At 46.9% G+C, this 17,148-nt stretch overlaps 1 protein-coding gene across 1 annotated transcript in view; it reads left to right on the forward strand.

The window, feature by feature from the left end:
- The window catches only part of sez6b (seizure related 6 homolog b), a 565,878-nt gene that overhangs the window by 529,776 nt on the left and 18,954 nt on the right, over positions 1-17,148 (forward strand). Inside the window, exons 11-12 of the mRNA XM_060943954.1 lie at positions 11,467-11,663; positions 14,063-14,257. Coding sequence (XP_060799937.1) covers positions 11,467-11,663; positions 14,063-14,257 — 392 coding nt within the window. The remainder of the gene's footprint in view (positions 1-11,466; positions 11,664-14,062; positions 14,258-17,148) is intronic.

Consider the following 17,148-nt stretch of genomic DNA (forward strand, 5'->3'; position numbering starts at 1 on the left):
CAGCTGTAGTCAATCATGATCACTAACAGGAAGTTAAGAGACCTCGGTCTTGGCAAGATAAGAGACATTTTGGAAGTTTCAGCACCTCTGAATTAATAATCAAAGTGAGCGTATGTAAATTTTTGACCCTGTATGTATAATTTTGACTCTATTGATTTCAGAAAACCCAAAGAAAATTAAAAATTTTGCACCAAATTCTAGTGTTTTTTTTAATTAAAGCTGTATGCTGTACAATCATTCTGCCACAGAAAAAGAACAGTTCAAAGAAATTACTGAAAGCCCAAATATTGCCATGACATTCATATCCAAGATGACATTCATGTCACTGTATGTAAACTTTTGACCACAACTGTATCTCTGATCATTGCCTTTACCCCAAGCCCTTCAACTCATGCTGAATCAGGTTCCTGTCTTTGGCAAACTAGTTAAATAGGCTCAGTCTGTGCCAGTATTATTCAAAATCTAGCAAATGTATACTGTCATTCTGTATGAGAGGTGGAAACAGTATGCTGAATTGACATTTTCAAGCTTGCAGGCTGAAAATATCAAGCCATTTTTGTCATGCTTTAGGCTTTTTTTTCCCCCCCTAAAGCCTGCATGCAAGTTTAATGTATTCTGAAGGTGTGAGGTGGCAGCTGTGCTGTGGGCCAAGTCAAGCTGAGCCTGTTTTTTTTGATTAAACAAAATGAAATTACTTCTAGCAAATAGAAAACATGATTGATTTTCTCGGCAGATACAACACGCAGCTACGCAAACCCTTGTTTTGCTTTATCTCAACAAATCCAATATGAGCAGAGACAGGTTTTTTTTTTTTTCACTTTCTAGTCGTGAGAGCAGGTGAGGGGCTATACAGTAAAATGAGGCCCAGTGTTAGAGCAGAAAAAGCAAGATGGTGCAGAATGCAGCAAAGCAAATGCATTGACCAAAAAAAAAAAAAAAAACACGTGTGAATAGTGTGGGTGGGTGGGTGGGTGTCTAGACATGTCTGCATTTCACTTTTGCACACATTGAACATCTTGTCTCCACTCTGCAACACTGCTTTTATGTTTGCTGCCATGGTAGGCCAAAGATGATTAATTATTTCTCTGTCCTGTGTTAATGAGCTCCATCACCAACCATTTGTGATTAATTAGGGACAAACCTGAGTGCATGCGTCACCTCACCATTCTATTTACTGGCAAGCCAGAGTCAGCAACGTGCTATCTAACAATATACGATATATGTAATAGAGAATATTACATTATAGAAGGTTTTTATGTTGTTCTTAATAGGGCTAGCATGTCATTTTAATAGATTGTAGGATTTCATTTATCGAGCTTATCCGTATCTGGATTTTACATCCATCGAGCCAAAAATAGAAATATATTTTTGTCACTTTTTGTTAAGGCTTCAACATTTTAATAGCATTTCAGATTGTTCAGAAGGTCATATGTTCCCAAGACTATTCATTCTGCTTCGCTCAATTTTCCCTTCCATTCTGAGCTTCTAAGCTGAATTGACGGGGAGCCGCTGTTGGATATTAGATAAGGCGTTTGAAATTGTATAGTAGAATACAGTACTTTCAGTTCCTACAGCATGAATAATTGCTGAGGTAATTGAACACAGCCTGTCTCCATAGCTGCTGAAGTCTTACTAAAGCAACACGGGGAAGTGACAGGTGAAATCACTCTTTTGTCATGCTGCCTCTCCCTATGAGATTGCTACAACTGAGTTACAGTGTCGGTCTAACAGTGGCTGTTGTGCTGGAAGAAATTGATTTTCCAGCTATTTCTAAAGATTAGGGAGGACAGAGCTGGTACGTAAGGGTATAACTAAGAGTTCTCTCCCCTGCCGTCAATTAATTAGCTCTATGTTCTGGTCCAGGGCCAAATAAACAAAGAGACAGCAAGTAGCAGAGATGCCGGAAAAGGAAAAAGGAAAGATATTATTGGTATTGATTTTTTTTTAAAGAAAATCCATAACAATACGTAGATGTATATACTACTACTACTCAATAATAATAATAATAATAATAATAATAATAATCAGGACAGTAAAGAATGTGAAAACTTTAAATGGCCCCTTACATCCATGTTTGGCAGCTTGGGAAATCCCTTCACATTGTAAAATTTTTACTATTGATAATTCTGAAGGCTACAGACTTTTCCGAACTGAAATTTGTGTCTAATATGCATGCATCCCAACTAGTACAGTTCTAGTATTTTAAAATTTGACTGCCACAAAAGTGAAAAAGGAAAAAAATTGCATTGAAAATTTCAACTTTGACCGATATCTGATTACATTCTATCCACATTCACTGGATAGAAGCAACCGCCGGCTCTGATTGCCTACTAGGATATCAGCTCGTATACCGTGAGTCAAGAAAAACAAAATAGCAGCTTTATCAAGTATTTAAAAGAAACAGAAATAGCTAAAAGAATATAGTTCCCCTCCCCCCATATCGCCTGTTCCACACTCCAGCCTAGTCGGTGGCGGTAATGCACCTCTAAGTTGGTTTGCCAACCACCAGGAAACTAGCCTGTTAAGCCAGACTAAATGTGAATATTTAGTCTGGCCTCGATCTGTAGACATTTCCGAAGTGGGTGGGAGGAACAAACCGCTGTCTTTCAAACAGTCTCTGGCCAACGCTCTGACCAATCAGCGCAACAGTGACTGTGACATAGTCAGAGCGACAGAAAGCAGTGGGGGAGGCCTTGAAATTAAATAATTTTTCAAAATGCGTATTAATTAATAAACAGGTTCTAGATATTAAGAAGTTTGGAGATAATGACCACAAGTTTGGAGTCTGTACCACATACACATTTTTTTCCAAGTGTTTTTCAAGGGTTTGCTTAAACTGTTTTTGAGAGTTTTTATTTAGTGGTGTTTGGTGAAATAATTTCCCTTAAATTTAAAATGACGGGAAAATAAGAAACAATCAAAAAGTAATGTTTCAAAGCTGTTTATTAATTCTTCGTACTGCACAAACTAGCCCCATCCTTTTGGCTACGAGCGGAGCCAGCTGGTAGATCAGACTTTTGCCATAGCCGGTCGGCAAAACAGCGAAAACGTCCTTCTTGAAAAGGAATGAGCGGAGAGCCTCTTCCTGCTCATGTTTCAACGAAAACTCCAAGTCTAATTCTTCTAAAACTGATTCCAAAGCGGAGTCAAACGCGCGCTGTTCACTAGCCGTAGCCATCTTTCCTGTTGCGCTTTCTCCAGCGTCACGCAGCTTTGTCGTCACTCCTGCAAAAGCCTGCCCAAAGAATCCAAACAAAAACCTTGCGTTGTGATTGGCGGGCACGATTTGATGCCCGGGGTGTTTTTGTTTTATATGGTGCGAGGCTAGACCCATTCACTAGGCAAAAAATATTTTTGGCTGCTAGGTGGTTGGGTTTAGTTTACTAGGCTACCAGAAAACCCTAAAAAAGAAGAAAATGGCAGAGTGTTTTGCTGAACCAACCAAGGATGAAATAAAAACTCTACTCGAAAACAAAACCCCAAAAAATACAAAATAAAAAGCAACAAAATATGGAATTAAAGTATTTGATGGTAAGAACGTATTTTTTTATTTTTCAATAATTATTTTTATTATAGCATTTTTCACAAAATGCGACTGTCATTTCACCGGTTTGTTTACATTCTAAGTGGAAATGATTTTGTTGGACGTTTTGTATAAAGTTTTTATTTATCGAATTTGCAGAAATAAAAAAAATGCTCTGTTTTTTCTCAAAATCCAGTGAATGTGGATAGAATAAAACGAGGGTTATGTATATAACCGCGGTTCTATGAGTTTTGGATGACCGCCAGAGGCGGTGCTTTCAGCACATGGATATCCATCACACGAACGTGCAGGTCGAGTAATAGTAACAACAAAGTCACGTGTGACCTGGGTGACGTCACCCCGTGACCCCGGCATAAAGGACCGGTAAACCCAGGAAGTGACCTCTTGGCAAATCTTCTCGTGTACACTCCGAGTGACTGCCAAGCTCTGGCGGTCATCCGAAACTCATAGAACCGCGGTTATATACATAACCCTCGTTCTATTTCGTTTCTACTGACCGCCAGAGGCGGTGCTTTCAGCACATGGATGACTAATACCAACCAGGTCATGAGGAGTGCCTACCCGTACCCAGTGCTGCTGCGACGGGCCTGGAATGACAGCCGTCGCCACAGGATTATGTGGGACGACATTAAGACGGTAAAACCTGGTGAAGGTGCAGCTGGAAGCCCAGGAGGCTGCGCTGCATATGTCTGAAAGGGGCACGCCCTTCAGTGATGCCCATGAGGCCACCACGCCCCGTGCAGAGTGCGCCCTGACAGCCGGAGGAATCGGGAAGCCACTGTGCCTGTAGGCATGTAATATGGCCTCGACTATCCACTTGGATAGCCTCTGCTTAGAGAGCGCCAGACCCTTCGTCGGTCCTGTGTGGCACAAAAACAGGGCGTCACTCCTACGGAAGCCCTCTGTACGTGACACGTACACCCTGAGGGCGCGAACTGGGCACAAAAGTTCCGACCTCTCACCATGGCCCGCCTCGAACGCCGCAAGGCTAAGGGGCTGGTTGACGAAGGTAGCAGAGAGGGTCTTCGGGAGGAAAGAGGGGTTAGGCCACAGGGTGACCCCACTGTCGCCGGAGTGCCACTGCAGGCACTCCCCACTGACTGACAGCGCGTGTAGTTCCCCGACGCGCCTCGTCGATGTAATGGCCAGAAGAAAAGCAGTCTTCAGGGAGAGCCATGAAATGTCTGCCGTGAGCAGGGGCTCAGAACGGTGCGTCGCAGAGAGCCTGCAGCACCAATGAAGGTCCCATGTGGGTACCCGGCTCCGTCGGGGGGGTCTCAACCGGAGAGCACCCTTCAAGAAACGTGCCACCAAGGCGTGGGACCCCACGGTCCTTCCCCCAACTCTGGCATGCTGAGCAGAGATGGCAGCTGCATAGACCTTGATGGTGGCAGGGGTAAGACCCTTATCAAAGCAGAGACTGGCGGAACAGTCGAATGGCCGGCAGGGGGCAGCATGTAGGCTCCTCCCCCCGAGTTAAGCACCAGTTGGAGAAAAGCCTCCATCTGTTGGCATAGAGGGCATTGGTGGGGGGTGCCCGAGAGCTTGCAATAGTGTTGACCACTGCCGGCTCACAAGGACCTTGCAGGGGGGTCCGGCCCTTCAGCGGCCATACCCAGAGCTGCAGACGGGCTGGATCCGGGTGCCAGATCTGCCCTCCCAGCTGTGATAGTAGGTCAGTCCTCACTGGCAGGCACCAGGGGTCGCCGTTCAGAAGTTGCAGCAACTTGGGAACCACACTCGGCCTGGCCACCGGGGGGGCGACAAGCAGCAGCCCGTGGTGGTCCATCGCAACCCTGTGTAGGGTTGGCACGATCAGCAGCAGAGGGGGGGAGGCATACAGCAGTTGCCTCGGCCAAGCATGCGCCAGCGCATCCTGGCCCAGGGGACTGGGGCCGTGGAGGCTGAACCACAGAGGGCAGTGTGTCGACTCCTGGCAGGCAAAGAGGTCCACCTCTGCCCTGCCAAAACGTTCCCAGATGGCGAGAACCACCGCTGGGTTGAGTCTCCATTCTCCGGGATCGAGGTCCCGGCGGGACAGCAGATCTGCTGCCCTGTTGGCAGTGCCTGGCAAGTACATGGCACGCAGGCTCAAGAGATGTCGATGGGCCCACCGCAGAAGTTGGCCAGCCACTTCCAAGCACTGGAGGGACTTTGTGCCTCCCTGGTGGTTGATGTAGTACACTACCGTGGCGTTTTCCGTCCGCACCAGAACGTGTCTGCCGGTCAGGCCTGGGAGGAAGTGCTGTAGGCCGAGGAACACAGCCCGTAGCTCCAGCACGTTGATGTGCTGCGCCCGTGCAGCACCGGGTGGAGGTGGAGACCGTTGAACCACCTCTGAAGCGGCGTAAGTCCAGAAGTCCCAGCGGGACCAGAGAGGAGGCTGCCGTAAGCATGCCCAGCAGGCGCTGAAAGGTCTTCAGGGCGAGTGACCTACCCCGTCCGAAGCGGCCAAGCAGTAGGCGGATGTTGTGGATCCTGGTCTGGGAGGGAGTTACCATCAACGACCTCGAATCCAGGTGCATGCCCAAGAAAGTCGTCTCCTGGCTGGGCACCAGCGAGCTCTTCTTGTAATTCACCCTGAGCCCCAGCTCTACGACATGCGAGAGCACAGTCGCAATGTTGGTGCGGGCCTGAGCTGCTGACCGTGAACAGACAAGCCAGTCGTCCAGGTAAGGCAGGACACGCAAACCCCTTGCCTGAAGTAGTGCCAATGCCGCACACCCGGTGAACACACGGGGTGCCAGCAATATCCCAAAGGGCAGAACATTGAACTCGAAAGCCTGGCCCTCGAAGGCAAACCGCAGGAACTGCCTGTGGTGTGGCACAATGGGAGCATGGAAGTAGGCGTCTTTCAGGTCGAAGGTGACAAACCAGTCGCCCGCCTGGATGTGGTGTAAGACATCCACTGTACGCAGCATGCGGAATCTCATGGTCCTCAAGTGGGAATTGAGGGACCTCAGGTCGAGGATCGGGCGGATACCGCCGTCCTTCGGAACCAGAAAATACCTGGAGTAGAACCCACCTTGCTGTCTCTGCCTGTCGACGGGAGAGACTGCTCCTTTCTCCAGGAGGGTGGCGATTTCCTGCCGGGGGACGAGGGACTTCCCCGGATGGCTCACGGTGGTGTGTTTGACCCCATGAAACGTGGTGGACGGCGGCAGAACTGGATGCGGTAACCCTCGGTGAGGGTCACCAGCACCCAGGGGTCAACGCTCTCCAGCTTTGGAGCTGTTCGCTGGAAAAGCGGCCGACCGCCGGCGCGCTGATGTCAGCGCCATCCAGAGCGCCCCCGTCGGTCACCATGGGGCGACGAGGAGTGGACTGGGTGTAGGGGGCGGCACCGCGGGTCCGGGAGGTGGTGGGGCGGCGAAAGTCATCAACCCGTCTGGTCTCCTGGCGGGTGCGTGGCCGAGACAGAGTCAGTGTGGGCCCCCTGAAGGACTGGGCAGCATTGCCATGGTGGTGGGCCTGGCGGGGGCCAGCGAACTGCTGTTACGCCTAGATGACCTGGGCACTCCGATCCAGGGCTTGCTGAGTGGCTTCGCCAAACAGCTCCCCGGGGACAACAGGGAGAGAGTGCAGCACACGCCGGTCGGGCTCGGCCAGAGGGGACTGTGCCCGCCATATCTGCTGGCGGCCGAGGGTGAGATACGACATCAGCCGGCCCAGTTCCCGCGACGAGTAGGCAAAGGCCTGGAGCCGCGTCACACAGCTCCCGTGATGCCGCGCTCGTCCCCTCCAGCGTCTGGGGGTCCATGACACCTGGCTGGCAGAAGGGAACTTAAATAGGGCGAGAACGCTCCAAGTAAGTAGCCCAAAATAAACTATCAGGCGGAAATAAAAAATAAACGACCGGGCGAACACACCCGTGGTCAGGAATATTAACAAGGATGGCGCCGTGCGCTACAGAACTGATAAACAGCGGCGAGAAACACCGCTTTAATTTAAATGAATGAAAACCGCTTACCTGAGCGACAACAAACCGGCCTCCAGCAGCGAGGACATGCCTCGGGGGGCTAGTCAGCTAACTCCACCGAGCGAGAGCGCTCAGCTTAACGGAGTAACAAACAATACGAATAAAACACACAAGACAGCCGGCCCGTGAGCAGGCCGGAGACAAGGCTACACAAAACAAGCGGTTGATAATATTAACAAGGATAGGCACTGTGCGCCACAGAACTGATAAGCAGCGGTGAGAAACACCGCTTTAATTTAAATGAATGAAAGCCGCTTCTCAATGTTGGGCATCTGCAGGAGGCCATAGGTAGGGGTGTCCTGCATTGCCGCCAGGGCCCTGCAGTCACTGGGGAGGTGGGAAGGCATCTAGGGTCCGCCCAACACCTCTGTAACTCCTCGATGTATGAGGCCGAGGGCGGAACAGACAACGAGGAAGGCTATGTGGGACCTCTGAAGGAAGCGCTCTGATGCTGGGCCACCGGGGCGTGTCCAACCCCAGATGGGCCAATGCAGCCCTCAGCGTTGGCTGGATGGATGAGCATCCGCCTTCCGACGCTGCCACGGTGCCATGGCTGGTGGCCTGGGAACCGGCCGGAGAGGTGGAGCCGTAACCATCGGACCCACCGCAGTCAAAGCTCTCCGAAGCCCGGATCGACAGTTCATCCAGGCCGCGTGCATCAACGGCCGGTGACAGAAGCGGTGGTGATGGTGAACAGTCGGGCTGCCAGGCAGAAGGGGTGGCTGCGGGAACACTGCCCCCTGTGGCGGAGGCTGAAGATTCGCCAGCAGGGCCTTCATCTCCTCCAGCTCGGTGGACATCACCTCCACCTTCTGAGCCAAATCGCCCGAGCGCTTCTTTTTCGCCTTAGAAGCGAAGACGTGTGGGGGAGCCCACGGCGCTTGCTGGGCCCCGCTGATGCAGCCGACACCGTGTCCTGTCCCCCCGAGGCCCGGGGGATGTCAGACGGAGAATCCAGCCGAGCCAGCCTGGCGGTCCGCGCAGCCACGCTCAGGCACATGCAGTCTGCGCAGGCCATGTCCGTCAGCCCCTGCCGCAGGTGATCAATACCCAGGCATGAGGGGCACTCGCGGTGGCCGTCCTCCGGTTCGAGGGGGACCGGCAGTTGGCGCAGCGAGAGAAGAGGTCCATGACGCCTGGCTGGCAGAAGGGAACTTAAAAAATAGGGCGAGAACACCCCCAAGTAAGCAGCCCAAAATAAACAATCAGGCGGTAATGAAAAACGACCGGGCGAACACACCCGTGGTCGGGAATATTAACACGGATAGGCGCCGTGCGCCACAGCACTGATAAGCAGCGGCGAGAAACACCGTTTTAATTTAGATGAATGAAAACCGCTTACCTGGGCGACAACAAGCCAGCCTCCAGTGGCGAGGACACCGCCCCGGAGGGCTAGTCAGCTAACTCCACCGAGCGAGAGCGCTCAGCTTAACGGAGTAACAATACGAATACAACCCACAAGACCGCCGGCCTGTGCGCAGGCCGGAGACAAGGCTACACAAAATAAGGCGGTTAATAATATTAACAAAGATAGGCGCAGTGCGCCACAGAACTGATAAACAGCGGCGAGAGGAACGCCGCTTAATTTAAATAAATGAAACCCGCTTACCTGAAGCGAAAACAAGCCGGCCTCCAGCGGTGAGGACACCGCCCCGGAGGGCTAATCAGCTAACTCCACCGAGCGAGAGCGCTCAGCTTACGGAGTAATAAATCAATACGAATATAACGACAAGAAGAAAGGAGTTGGTGGACTTAGCGCAGTTTCTTGGAGGGTGCATAAGCACAGCCCCAACCCTACGGGTAACGAAACTACCACAGCGCTTTGTCCAAATTTCAATCCAACTCGCAACCTGCAAACGCGAGAAGATGTAAGAGGTCACTTCCTGGGTTTACCGGTCCTTTATGCCGGGGTCACGGGGTGACGTCACCCAGGTCACACGTGACTTTGTTGTTACTATTACTCGACCTGCACGTTCGTGTGATGGATATCCATGTGCTGAAAGCACCGCCTCTGGCGGTCAGTAGAAACGAAATAGAACAGTTATTCCACTCAATCTCGTCGTACATGGCTTATAGCCGACTCGGTGCTACGTGCCTCGTCAGCTAATGTGTGACTTGATTTTGTGGAATAACTGTTAAACATATTGAATTAAGTTTGAGTACGAGTACTGCTAAGCTGTTAAATTTAGGCTACATCCACACGACAACGGCAACAAGATTTTTTTTTTTTAAATATCGCATCCACATGGGCAACGGATCAGTAAAATATCAGGTTCATATGGCAACGCAACGCTTGCTGAAAACGATGCAATACACATGCCACACCTCTACGTGCGCTGTAAGACGGTCCCATCGGAGACACCAGAACAATAGAAGAAGTAGACGCATGCACATAAACCCCTTCTTCTGTAGCATCAGCCACAAAGTTTTGATTATTAATCAGAAGCGTAAAACGAAAGACACGGAAAGAGGAATGAATGGGGGTAGATGGAAGCCGGTACGCCAACATTCTGATATCCTCCAGAATTCTTTAATGGTCCAGAATAAAATGAATGCTACACATTGATGGATTACTTTGTTCTTCTATGCCCTTTTTGAGGAATGTATTGTCGGACTTAAACCAACATCTGAAGAGGTGAGATCGCTCCTTTTTTTCCTATTTTTGCTGGCGGGATTGTTTTTGTTTTTGGAAAGCGCACGGGCGGTGCGCAGTTTGGTTATACTCAGTACTTCCGCAGTGTTTGGACTAAAGACTCTGCCCTAAGGGCTATTCTCTCACTCTCTCTCTCTCTCTCTCTCTCTCTCTCTCTCTCTGTCTCTCACTTTGCACCATTACACAATAAATATTCACAGTGAAAATATTTTGTAAGCGTGTTTCATGAACCAAGTTATAGGATTTGTTGACAACTCGCATCGAGTTCGTTACACTTCTACCCAGCGTGAAACACTGACAGTCATGTGGTTGTGACATCATCGTAAACAAATCCGTTCTACTCATCCAGACGACTTCGCAACGGGGCCGTTGCCAGATTTTTCCACTCTGGAACCCGTTCTCAAAAGATTTCGTTTTGGGGCACCCAAAACACCGGTGCCGTGTGGACGCCAGGCCGAAATGATAAACAATTTTATCAGATTCACCTGAATCCGTTGCTGTGTGGACAGGGCCTTAGGCTCCTGAGCAAAGCTTTTAACCTTCTTCTGCTCAGCTCAGCTTGTAATGTGCTTTGGAAAAGCAATTTTTTAAAAGCAATTGATAAATGTTTGACTATGGTATATAACTATAAGAACTTGAGAAAAGTCTGACATTTGCAGTGTGAGGAAAACATAATTTCAGGAAACCATTTTAAGATTGGAGACATCTTTAGGCCAACTGGCTTTCATTCATTCATTTTCTATACCGCTTATCCATTGCTGGTCGTGGGAGAGCTGGAGCTGACATAATCTGCATTTCTTTGTACTATGGGAGGAAACCGGAGCACCCGGAGGAAACCCACATCGGCACAAGGTGAACATGCAAACTCCACACAGAAAGGCCACCAACAGGCTTTTTCTTATTAAAACCTTTTCAAATAATATGATGGTCGAATGGTTTCTTAAAGGTTCACCCACAAAAGCACCAGACAGGTTTGCCAGACATGGAATCAATTTCTCCTAGTGCTTATGATCGTATTGCTGCACTACATATGATTTGTTTTTGCTATATGATTATTATTTATATTGATTGGCATGACATATTAATTATGTAGTTTACCTTCCATAAGAACACTGAGGAATGTTAGAAAGGACTGTATAAGGCTGTTTTTTTTGGCTCACAGGATAAAAGAGAAAACTGGTGTCGAAAAGTTTAAGTGGAAAATGGAAAAATAAACAGCCAGTGACTTTTGCAAAACGTTGGGATAAAGCTGAGACTTTCTCACTAAATATGTATTTTGTCTGCCTGCAGCCTCCACATGGGAATGAATGACCTGCTGACATTCTATGATGGAGATGACCTGACTGCTAAGATACTGGGCCAGTACAGTGGCTCTCGGCCACGGTTCAAGCTCTATACGTCTATAGCTGATGTCACCATCCAGTTCCAGTCTGACCCTGCCACCAATGTCTATGGCTACAACAATGGCTTTGTGGTGCACTTCTTTGGTAAGAGCACATAGTCAGTTAACAAGTTTGTTCTTTTGACATACAGAACCAGTCAAATGTTTGGACACACTTAGCCTACTCATTCATAGTAATGAGACGTCGGTATCGGCTGTCCATCTCTCCCGATGATGCCTGCTTCATTAGGATGCAAGAAACCCTCCATCACCACAGGGCTTTCCTATTCTCCTCTCCTAACAAAGTGCCTCGTACAGTAAGATAAGGCAAGCAATGTCGTGCCCCCGTCGTGTTGTCTCTCTGGACCTCCAGACCTAATGCCAAGTGGTGCACAAAAGTGCCACAGACCTGACGGGTATGAAAGTTGCCCCACAGTGACAACTGACTTGATGAGTGATGCCATCCGTTGGCCATTTGAGTAGCTCTTCCACATGCCGTCTGGTGGTGTGCCATTGACCCTGCTGGGTTCACCTGCCACATTGCACCGAAAAGCACCCTGCTGCCAGCGCCTTATTGGTGATGTACTATTTAACCCATAGCTGGAACCCAGGCAGGTGCTACCACTCCAGGTCAGGTTAAGGGGTAATTCCACTTTCCCCAATACGCAAGTCCTCCCGGACCTGAGACTCACCACCAGTTGCAATTTAAAGTCATACCTAGGACTACAGTAATGAGTAGGTGTGTCCAAACATTTGACTGGTACTGTACGGTTAACACCAGAACTACTAGCACAAATTATGGGAAATATACCCATCCATCATCTGTAGCCGCTTATCCTGTACAGGGTCGCAGGCAAGCTGGAGCCTATCCCAGCTGATTATGGGTGGGAGGCAGAGTACACCCTGGGCAGGTCGCCAGGTCATCGCAGGGCTGAGACATAGAGACAAACAACCATTCAGATTCACAACCTACGGTCAATTTAGAGCCACCAATTAACCTAACCTGCATGTCTTTGGACTGTGAGGGAAACCGGAGCACCCAGAGGAAACTCGCACAGACACGGAGAGAACATGCAAACTCCACACAGAAAGGCCCCTGTCGGCCACTGGGCTCGAACCCAGAACCTTTTTGCTGTGAGGCGACAGTGCTAACCACTACACCACCGTACCACCCAGTGGGAAATATATCAATGTATACAATGAATAACATGCAATTAGTGACATTTTGAACACTACATTTTTTTTTACATGTACATTTTCTTAAGAATTGCAGTTTTTCTTATAAAACACTGGTTTCAAAAGTATTGGCACCCCACAGTTAATATTCAGCGAAGACTCCACTGCAGTGAGCCTCTTTCTATGATGTGTACCACCGGCTGTTGCGGATCTTTCACCCTTCTCCATGCACAACATTTGAAGGTGCTTTATATTCTTATGTTTGCACGTGTGGGCTCACTTTTCTACAAGCACCATATGTATTTAGCATGGTTCAGATCTGGAGATGAGATGACTATTATAACACAGCGATTTTGTGTCTTGCATCCATTTCTGTATTGATTCAGATGTGTGTACTGATGTCATTACCTTGTTCTCATGAGATTGATTGATTTTTGTTCGAGGAAAGGTAAGTAGTTTTCCCGGTGGAAAAACATGAATCACACGGTGATTTTAAACACTCATTTTTACGGTACAGTTCTCTTGAAAGGGGAAATAATTATGGACTTCACTGTGAATAAATTCAGTCACAGTTGAATATTTTTGCCATTTAAGGTGTTTGTGTATTGTTATAAAAGCATTTGCATTTAATTATAATTATACAGGATATCTACCACAACACTAATTTGGAAAAGGAAGAAAAAACACTGCATCCATGTCATTTTGAGTATTTTCAAGTACAGTTGGATGTAATAATAAAAGAGAGGGAAAAAACATTGAATTGTTGATTAGAGTTACAGGTGAAACACGTTTCATCACTCCATTCAGCCGGACTAATTTATTATTACAGAACAGTGGGTAGAACCTATGTGAACTAGGGAAAGAGGCAGAAAGAAAGAGACAGCTGACTTTTTAAGTCGAGCGCTTTTCCCCAAGGATAGAGAATGGGCTACCATTCCATCAGCTTTCACTGGTGCCAAAATATAAAATGAGATCTGATAAGACATAATGAATTCCATGCAAAGAGGGAGTGAGTTGGTTGCAGAATACAGAAGGAGGAGGACTGGAATGGAGAGTTTTGCAGTCCCATCACACCCCATGTGAATAAATGTCTGCCAGCTCTTGCAGGTGTATGGGATTTGGCCATTTGGCCTGGCAGCGATGCAAACAATTACAACACGTTTGTACTCATTAGCCACATGCCCTCACCAGCTTCACCATGATCAAATTGAGCACTAGCAAATCACCTGGCACGTGCCTCTCAGTTCCCTTTCAAACCACCACTCCCAGTCCAATGACCGATGAGTGAGGGCTGTGTAACCTTAAATCTCTCTCCTTCTCTCTTTGCAGAGGTTCCTCGTAATGACACGTGTCCAGAGCTTCCTGAGATCACTAATGGCTGGAAGACTACATCTCACCCTGAGCTGGTTCATGGTGCAGTAGTAACCTATCAGTGTTACCCAGGCTTCGAGGTGGTGGGCACTGAAATGCTCATGTGCCAGTGGGACCTGACATGGAGTGGAGACCTGCCTACCTGTGAGAGAGGTGAATCATGCATACATTAAAAAATAATAATAATAAAAATAGGGATGTAACTGAATACAAATGCATTGTTTTGGCTGAACAGATGATGTGTTCTGAAGAAATACAAATAGAGATATAAATAGGAGACTCAGTGTTCATGTTTTTAGAAAGCTTGCCAGAGAAATTCACAGAACAATGAATCGCATGAGCTGGAGGTTTTTACTTTTATGTGGGAATGGACAAGCAGTTAGATGTCACTCGTGGGACATTTACAATGTTCATTCATTCATTCATTCATTCATTCATTTATCCTTAATAGCTGGTGGATGTTGCTTCTTAATTTTGCACCAAAACCCAGTAGCCTGCATTATGTTTTCCTTTTTAATCTGAAAAACGGTCTCTTATGTAATATACTGCTCAGATACAAACATTTTTTTTTTTTGTAGCATTTAATTTTGTGCTGGAAAAGGAACATTTGGACTTTAAAATGTTTTTATACTGACTCAATAATGTAGAAGTCATAAAATAGAAATCTATAGCAAAGTTTGTATGAAAAAATAATAGGGTGCTTAAGACTTTTGCACAGTACTGTAGAACCAACTAAATTTGTTAGAAATTATTGTGGGCAAGGACAAGCAAAAATAATATTTACACAACTGGAATTAAAGAAAAAAACAGTCCCATGCACATTCATTTTTCTACATCACTTATCCATTGCGGATCGCAGGTGAGCTGGAGCCAATCCCAGCTGAAATTGGGCAAGACATGGGGCACACCCTGGACAGGTTATCAGTCTATCACGGGGTTAACACAGAGAGACAGATAGAAATTCACATTCAAATCAATGTGCAATATAGAGTAGCCAGTTGCACTAATGTACAGTCTTTGGACTGTAGGAGGAAAGCAGCGAACCCAGAGGAAACCCACGCAGGTACCAAGAGAATATGCAAACTCCGCACAGAAAGGCCTTCGTCATCCCATGCACATCTTTATTTCAGAAACAAACCTTATGGTTTAAGCCACGCCAACTTTGGGTTTAGCTACAGATCCAAAAAAAAAGAGATTGATAGAGATTGTGACCATTGCAATACAGGATTAGTCAAAATTATGTTAACACTTAAATCGTAGAAAGCATTTATTCATAAAACATACATCATATGTGCAAGATGATTTACAGGACGGTCTCAACCTGTTCGCCATCGTGTTCAGCACACAAAAATTGGCGAGCAACAGTACCGTTTAATCTGTCACCCATGGCGTACGTCTGTCTGCAGGAGAAAAATAATCCATTAGTGTTAACATAATTTTGACTAACCCTGTACATCCCTAAATAACATAGAAAGCTTTTGTGCCTTAAATTCTTTCTGCACTGCTCTTGAACCAATATAGAAAGGCCACTAATCTGGAATGATGCTCTGGACAGTAACTCTCATTTTTAGATTCTATTTGCAGCATTGAACTTAACTGTAGTGGGAGGGAGAGACTGATGGATAATGACTTGCAGTTCTGCTGCGTGGGACCTGCATTGAAGGTGCATTGCCTGTGACTGTCCTCTGGTAATCCTCAGGGATCCCCTTCAGGCCCTTGCGTGCTATCAAAGAACGATGAATTCAGGATGGCTGCACATTATGTCTTTTGTTGTACCGGGTGTCAGTAGTGCACTGACATCAAGTTTGAACTTCTGCCTGTTCCATGTTGCATCAGCTGTGGACATGCACAGCGAGTCTACATGCAGACTGCAATAACAGATCGGGCTTTTGTCCTAGTCTCTCTACATGAACCCACTGTTTTCTGCACAAAAGAAGCAGCAGCAGGAGTGGGAGAGATGCAGAGCTCCCAGCATCCTGTCACCTGATACTTTCTTGCCAGGAAAGAAATTGGTTTGTGTGCTGCAGTGTGGGGTTTTACGATTATTATTATTATTATTATTATTATTATGTGTTCTAGACTAGATGAAACAGACTTTCCTTCTGGTACTTGTGAGGACTGTCCTTCCCCACTGCAAAGGCAGATCGAGGTGTGTCTCTGGCTGGCTGCCTGGGTGGGAACAAATCCAGGTGTGCCTGTTCTTGTTATATTCAGTAATTGTGGTTTGTCCTTATAGAAGCACCTTGGGGAATAGTCTGAATAGGATAGCCAGAGTAAACATACTGGCAATTTGCCAGAGCTCAGGGATGATGAAACACAATAACATTAAATCCAAAACCATTAACAGTCTACTGAGCATGTGTTCCAGTGTCTGAACATCAAATACATTGTGGTTTGGAGGGGAAAATACATAAACATTTCATAAATCATGGTTAAAGTGTACCTTATAAAATATTCTGGTTTAAATGCTCTGGTTCCAAGCTTCTGGGTTCGATCTTGGGTTACTTTCAGTGTCTGGTTTCTCCTCATGTTCTCCAAATGTTCTTCTCATGTCCACAAGGGTTTCCGCTGGGTTCTCTGGTTTTCTTCCACATCCCAAAAACATGGCTACGCAAGGTGTGAAGGAGTGTGTCAATGTGTGTGCATGGTTCCCTGCAATGGACTGGCATTCCAGTCAGGGTGTGTCCCTGCCTCACACACAGTGTTTCTGGGATATGTTCTGGATCCACAGCCATCCCATCTAGGATAAAGTGGTAATATAAGATGTATTGAATGAATGATGGTTTGAATAAACGTAAACCACTGTTAGCCTGTTTCATAAGATGTAGTTTTAAGGTTTCCTAGATTTGTTGTCTACATACTGGTATAAAAGCATTATAAATTGGCTTGGTAAGAGGGTTGGATTTAACCATGGTCCTTTATTGCCACCTATTGGTTAAATTGAGTCTTGCATGACATTTTGGAGAATGATAAGGGTGAAAACTGGTTTAAAACTTTATAAGGTTTTATTGTAAATTACATTTGCAAATAGAGACTCATGGTGA

The sequence above is a fragment of the Neoarius graeffei genome, chromosome 17, assembly GCF_027579695.1.
Source record: "Neoarius graeffei isolate fNeoGra1 chromosome 17, fNeoGra1.pri, whole genome shotgun sequence".
In the NCBI taxonomy this organism is placed as follows: Eukaryota; Metazoa; Chordata; class Actinopteri; order Siluriformes; family Ariidae; genus Neoarius; species Neoarius graeffei.